Source organism: Orycteropus afer, unplaced genomic scaffold, assembly GCF_000298275.1.
Source record: "Orycteropus afer afer isolate SDZICR_OR568_19922 unplaced genomic scaffold, OryAfe1.0 scaffold00018, whole genome shotgun sequence".
NCBI lineage: Eukaryota > Metazoa > Chordata > Mammalia > Tubulidentata > Orycteropodidae > Orycteropus > Orycteropus afer.
Genome location: NW_006921605.1, coordinates 6,322,117 through 6,329,476, shown reverse-complemented (window position 1 = coordinate 6,329,476; position 7,360 = coordinate 6,322,117). Strand labels below are relative to the sequence as shown.

The 7,360-nt window shown below is 45.0% G+C and overlaps 1 protein-coding gene across 1 annotated transcript in view; it reads right to left on the bottom strand.

Moving 5' to 3' along the window:
• The window catches only part of RNF157 (ring finger protein 157), a 116,133-nt gene extending 108,922 nt beyond the window's left edge, over positions 1-7,211 (bottom strand). The window contains exon 1 of the mRNA XM_007959628.2: positions 7,124-7,211. Coding sequence (XP_007957819.1) covers positions 7,124-7,211 — 88 coding nt within the window. The remainder of the gene's footprint in view (positions 1-7,123) is intronic.
• Positions 7,212-7,360: the final 149 nt, after the last annotated feature.

Genomic DNA, 7,360 nt, shown 5'->3' with positions numbered 1-7,360 from the left:
CGCGTCACAGGTTGTTGATGAGTCTTCCTCCAATCCTTATGCCATTCTTCTTCACATAATCTACCTTCTCGGATTATTTGCTCAGCATACAAGTTGAATAAGTATGGTAAAAGGATACAATCTTGATGCACCCACTTCTTGATTTTGAACCATGCAGTATCCCCTTGGTCTGTTCGAACGACAGCCTCCTGATCTATGCACAGGTTCTTCATGAGTACAATCAAGTGTTCTGGAATTTCCATTCTTCTCAATGTTATCCATAACTTGTTATGATCTACACAATCGAATGCTTTTGCATAGTCAATAAAGCATAAGTAAACATCTTTCTGCTATTCTTTGCTTTCAGCTAAGATCCATCTGACATCACCAATGATTCCTCATTCCATGTCCTCTTCTGAATCCAGCTTGCATTTCTGAAAGCTCTCTGTCAATATACTACTGCAACCATTTTTGAAGTATCTCAGTAAGATTTTACTTGCATGTGATATAGGGGATACACTAAATTTATAGATTGATTTGAGAAGTACTGGCATCTTAGCAATATTGAGTCTTCCAATTCATGGACATGTAATGTTTTTCTTTCTATTCGGATCTTGTAAAATGTCTTTAGTAAAGCATCAACCCAGAAACATTTTGGAATTTTCAGTGTACTAGTCTTATCCTACCTATGTTAAATTTATTCCTAAGAATTTTATTTACTTATTTAGTTTTGATGTTCTTAGAAATGGATCTGTTTTCTTGATTCCATTTTCAAAAGACGGTTTATTGTTTGTGCACAAATACAGTTTGCTTTTGCATGTGGTCTTGTATCTGTAACCCTGTTGAACCCATTACGTGTGTGTGTGTGCGTATTTCTGGGTATTTAGTACATACAGGATCACGTCATCTTGGAATAAAGAAAGAAGTTGCTTCTTCTTTTACACTTTACACTTCCTTTACAGTCTGGGTGCCTTTCCTTTGTGTTTATTTAGTTTTTGCCTTATCAGACCAGCTAGCATCTGTACTACATATTCAGTATCTGTTGCCATTGAGTCAATTCCAACCACAGTGACCCCATGGGTGTCAGAGTAGAAATGTGCTCTACAGGGCTGCCAATGCTGCTTTTTCAGAAGGAGATCACCAGGCCTTTCTTCAAAGGTGCCCCCAGGTGGACTTGTACCACTAGCCTTTCAGTTAACAGCAAGGAGAGCTAACTGTGTGCATGACCCAGGGGCTCCTACACATTGAAGAGAACTGGTAAGAGCAGACATCCTTGCCTTGCTCCTGATTTCAGCAGGAGAGCATTCAGTCCTGCACTATTAATTGTGATATTAACTGTGAGTTTTTTTGTAGATACCTTTTATCAGCTTGAGGAAGTTCTTTCCTGTCTTGGTTCTCTAGTGCTGCTAAACACAGACACCACAAGTGGATGGCTTTAACAAACAGCAATTTATTCTCTTACAGTTTAGGAGGCTAGAAGCCTGAGTCCAGAGTGGCAGCTATGGGGGCCAGGTAGAGGCTCTGTGACCCTGGGCTTCAGCTCTGCCTCTTGCTCCAAGTCCACTAGAGCAAGCTAAAAGCTTCTGACTCATGCAGCTACTGGCTGCTGAGGCCGATGAACTCAAGATCGACAGGTAAAACGGCCCAATTCTAAAATCGGCAGGAAACACGGCAGGTCACTGGTTCAAGTCCAGGAACAATCCCAAGACTGGCAGACAACTTATCAGGCCACTAAACCAAACTCTGCTGTCGAGTCAGATCTGACTCATAGCGACCCCTCATTGGGTTTCTGAGGCATATCGCTACAAGAGTAGATTGTCTAACCTTCCTTCCAAGGAGTGGCCAGTGGGTTTCAACTGCTAGCCTTCTGGTTAGCAGTCAAATGCCTTACGCACTATGCCACCAGAGCTCCCATCAGGCCACCAGTTATCCAAATGTACCAAAAAAAAGCTAGAGGCCTTCCTCAAAGCTTCCCCATATATACTGGAAGTAGGCCACACCCCAAAGGCAGCTCCCTTCCCAAGAGTTAATGTTTCACAGCAGATTCCACCATGGAAGTGATTATAGTATCATCATGGGGAATAACTACATCCAGCCGCTAAGCCATCAAAACCATAGCCCAGCCAAGCTGACATACTACCTTAAGTACTATACTTTCTATCCCTAGTTTGTTGAAAATGTGTATCATGGATGAGGGCTGGATTTCATCAAATGCTTTTTAAGATGACCACGTAATTTTTGTCCTCTATTCCAGTAATATGCTATATTATGGAAATTGATTTTCAGATATTAAACCAACCTTGCGTTCCTGGGACAGATGCTGGCTTACTCATGTCATATTCTGTATTGGGGTTTATATGTATGCACATATTCTACCTCTGACACTAGGGAATAAGCATGGAATTTTGGAAGGAACATCATTTTTAAGTAATAATTTTTAAAGATCATGTAATTTTTGTATTTGTTTCACATGTTCACAGCACAAACACTCTTACAGCAACTAAGACCTTGAGGTTATCATCCACATAGTAAGAATAATTAGTTAAAATAGGAAGCCACCAAATAGCTTGTGCTGTTAATGCTCCCATCTGTGACGCACATCATGAAGTTGATATGAAGGTTTCTATCCTGCTGTTTGCCATAAGCATCAAAATAACTGAGTAAAGGAATCTGATTCTATATACTGGTACCTAGCATAACATATAAGGAGCTCTGGTGGTGCATTTGGCTGCTTATAAAAAGGTTGGCAGTTCAAACCCACCAGCTGCTCCATGGAAGCAGTCTGCTTACATAAAGATTTACAGCCTTGGAAACCCAATAGGGGTTGCTATGAGTCAGAATCCACTTGATGGAAGTAAGTTTGGTTTGCTTTTTTTTTTTTTTTAACATAATGCATAATACATAGCAGGCGCTCAATAATGCACATTAATGATAACAAACAGAAAGAGGAGAAGAGGCCAAAGAACAACATAAACCACCATCCTAATGAAATCAAAGCCCTTAAGTCTGAAGACAAAAATCAAGAAATGACTGATCAGTCAGTGAAGTAGGGTACAAATAAAGCAAAAACACTGGGAGTTGCAAAGTGAGAAAATTGCGACATTTTAAATGTCAAAAAAGACTAGCATTTGATCATGATCTCGCCATCATTAAATGAAACAATATTTAGGTTTCTGTGGTATGGAATGTATTTATTATAAATCTGAGGGACCTGTTTGATTTTAAAGCATCAGTCAATCTATGTCAGCACCACATAATCTTTATTCTCTAGAAAGCTCCACACTTTTAATCCCAAGTTTCAAAACTGGTATTAAATTGATGTCCCTAAAAATGAAGAGAAATTTTTATCATCATAAGACTTATTACCCATGCTTCTAATGACTGTTCTTGCCACAGGAGAGACCTACCGGACAAGCATACGTGTCTCCAATGTGACAAACATTTAGAGAATGATGATGTCATTAGCTGCTCAGGATGCTGAGTCCCATCCTGCACGTTCACAATGCTTTTAAAGGTGGCAGGTTTACCTCTCAAGATCTGAGCAAAATGAATTACCCCTATCTTCAACTGTGCTCCAGTACGGAGAAGGCAATGAGCCCCATTTATCAGGCACCGAATTAAATCATCTTCACAGTATGCCTGTTTCTTCCAGGACACAGGAAACAGATCTAACGATTTTTATCAACCTGGCTACTCCTGTCAAAAGATGGGTGTGCATGTGTAAAAACCCGCAGCTCAGCAAAGCCATACATACCTCTGGCTAAACAATCATGGGCTTCAAAGAAGTAAAGGTCTTACGAGAAGACTTTAAAAGCATGGTTGGGCTCTAACTCAAAAATCGTAAAGGCACAACGAAATGCAGAACGATGCGGCAGCAGTACAGCTGCCTGCTGTCCCAGTGCAGAAAAATTATACAGACATAACTCCCACCATCCTTCTGGCTACTTAAATGATGAATACCAATGCACCATTAACATCTAAAAATCATCCAAGAGCGTCTGTACAAGAGTACTCACTGCTGGTTATAAGCAATAGTAAAGGTCTGGGAACAAAACAAACGTCTGTCAGTGGAAGACGATACTAAAAACTGATGGCACATGCATATGAGGAGTCCAGTTAAAAAAGACTTAAGGAGGTGCTCTGCCATGAAGATGGCATACAAAGGCCTCCAGGATCTCTGAGAGCAAGAAAACAAGGTAAGAACAGTCAGAACAGCACGCCACGCCGGCATCTTACAGAAGAAAGTCTGGAGTAATGGGAAAGGAACCAGTACAGTGGTTACCCGGGGACGGGAAGCATCTGAGGAGGCTGGGGAATGGGTGGATGGACAACAGACGTCCACTGTATGCTCGCTCATCCATTCTTTTACAGCTTGAAACTTGTGCCAACATCACCTACTCAAAAGATAACTCATCTAAATAATCTATCTTATTTCCAACTATTCTACAAAAGGAAAGGCCGCTTTTCCATTGCATGAGCTAGCAAACCCAAGCTCTAGCATGAAATCAGCTGCTCTTGGCAACTTTAATGTATCAGCTTAATGTGCATATAAAAGTTAAGAGATTTCTTTAAAAATACAAAACAAAAAAGAAAGAGATTTTGACTTGGTGCTGCTGTGACCATCTTTACAGGGACAGTGTTTCTTTCTAAACAACTGCCCCACAGGTAGTAGGCCAGAGGGCCACCTCAGTTTAGAACCTAGCCGACAGGGGGCAGTCACCTGGAGAAAATGCCCTCTGCTCCTGGCTTCATTCCACTGCCAGAACCCAGGGAAAAGGGACTCCTGAAATGAACCCCGTCTGAGTCCTCAACAGGGACAAGGCCTCAGACGATGGGTTCAGTTCTGATACAGATCAGCCTCCATTCCCCAAATCATCAAGGACAAGTTCAAAATTAAATCCCACGCAAAAGGCAGAAGCTGATGGCTTTGTGAAAAGCACACTGGCCTGTGGTGTGACCCTGTCCATACCAATTCATGTTCTTACCTGTGAAAGGAGTAGGTCAGGCCAAATTCACTCTAAGATCCCTTTCAGGTCTAAAATGCCATAATCACACAAAGAGCCAGGTCAACTTAAAGGGCAGCTGAAGGGCAGCAGACGCCTCTAGACTAGAGCATTTTTGCAAGTTCATACATCTCCTCACAGAGTACACAAGGCCTTGCTGACTAGGACATGAATGTTCTCACTTATTTTCTGTGTTTACCTTCAACATACTGAATTCGATCCATATGCTGTATAGCTTTCCCTCAAACATAATTTCTGATTAACACTGAGTTACAATTAGGAAAACATTTTAAAAGATTAGTAGAGTGGAGACCATTATTTAAGACTATTAGTATTAAATGTGCTGATTAGGAAAAGTTTCAGTTAAAATAAAACTATCCTTTCATTCTCATCATCCAAGATTTATACTTCTATTAATATCCTTGGGGGAATAACCTTCCAGAGATTTATCTATGTTAATTCCCAAACAGGAAGGAGGGGTGAATCCTCTCCTGAGGCAGCAAACGCTACTGAAAACCCTGACCACAGCAAAACCTGTTCCATCTTCTGATCAATAAAAGCTAAGAGAGTTGAGGAGGGGAAGAGAAAAAAAATCCACAAACATCCCTGCAAAACACATGCCTTCTTCGCACTGGTTCCAGAGTCCTAATTAGCTTGAGGTTTATTAAAACGTGAGCGATCCACAGCGATCTTAGGCCATTCTTCTAAAACAGCTCTTAATCCTATTCCTCTCGGCAAGGATTCATTCTCTGGCACAAAAGCAGTGAACAGCATGGCTCTGCCAGACGCTCTGCAGGGATGCAGGTTCATTGTCTGGTCCCTGCCTTCACCTGGCAGAGCCTGGACACACTGCTGGGAACAACTCATCTCATTACTATGTGTTCATTCAACCACAGGAGAACCACCTTGCTGCAATTCTGACACAGTGCTGCGAGATCTCCCAGATCCCGAGCGGTCCGACGCCAAAGAGAAGGTGGCCATCATCGCCTCAGGAAAACCGTGGGAACAGCAGTTCAAGATGACAAAGAGCAGGTCATATACTTAAAGAAGAAAAAAAAAAATCGCTGTCATTGAGTCTATTTCAAATCAGAGTAGAACTACCCCATGTAGTTCCTTGTAACCTTACAAGGTTCTGTGGAAGCAGCCAGCCTCATCTTTCTCCAGAAGACAGGCTGGTGGGTTCAAACTGCTGACCTTTTGTTTAGCAGACCAATGCTTTAATCACTGCAGTTAGTGAGCAGTTTAGAATGGACTGGTGAGCCACTGGGTCCACTACCTTCCTGTGATCTTCCTCCATCTCCAGGGCTGTGCACGCCCCCCGCCCCCCAGCCTGGAAACATTTCTCTTTAAGCTGAACAAATGACTCTGAAAACACACACAATGCTTCTGCACATTTAAATACCACTACCCGGTCCTAGAGCTGGTCCCATTCCACGAAACCAGACTAGCCGCTACTCTGGCAAAGGGACAACTGGACTGACTCTGACACTTGGTTCTCCAAACATCTGTTAGGCACTTTTTCCTCTTCCCACAGCCTCTTTTGCAGGACCACCACCGGGAAAAAAAAAAACACAACGCCTTTTTGGCCTCCATCTTCCAGCCGGCAAAGGAAGCTTTTCCACGAGAAACCGAATTCGAAGCTGTCCCCTCTCGGGATGCCTGGCTGCGGCAGACCAAGGACAGCAGCTAGCCCAGATGCCCGAGATGGATGCCAAGCCCACTCTACCTCATCCCTCAGCTCCTGCGAGAAAAGAGGGGACCAAACGAGAAGGAAGGCGACCCGAGCCCCGGCTGGGCCGGCCCGTGCGGGCGCCCACCTCTCCCGGGCCGCTTCGCTACCGGGCAGACGCCTGGCTCAGCACAGAGTACAATGGAGGCTGCTCACGTCCTCAGCCTGGAGGATTCGGTGACCTCGGTGACCCCGCCAGGCTCCTAAGCTGCCTCTCTGATTCTCCCGGGAGACTGGGCGCCCCTCCATTCCCGCCCTCGATGGTTCTGCGGCCCCCGCGGCCCCGACCACCCCTGGGCCCCAACATCGGAGCATCCCGACCCAGATCCCCACTTCTTCTTCAGCACCAGGCCCCCGCCTGCCCCCCACCCCTTGCCCGCAGAGGCTGTGCCCACCGCCCCTAGGCCCTCACCGGACTTGGGCGGGTAGCGGTACACAGAGTTAGAAGGGATGTCCACCTCCTCCACGCCCGCGTGCTGCCGGCTGGTCAGGGCCCCCATGGCCGCTGCGGCAACGGCGCCCTCCGCTTCACCGCCGGCCCTCGCCCCACGCCGGATGAGCGGCTTGGCTGCCCGCCGCGGCCGGCTCTGCTGCGGCGCTGCGGCTCTGGCAGCAAGGGGCCCCCGGCGCACCGCGCACCATCCTCCGC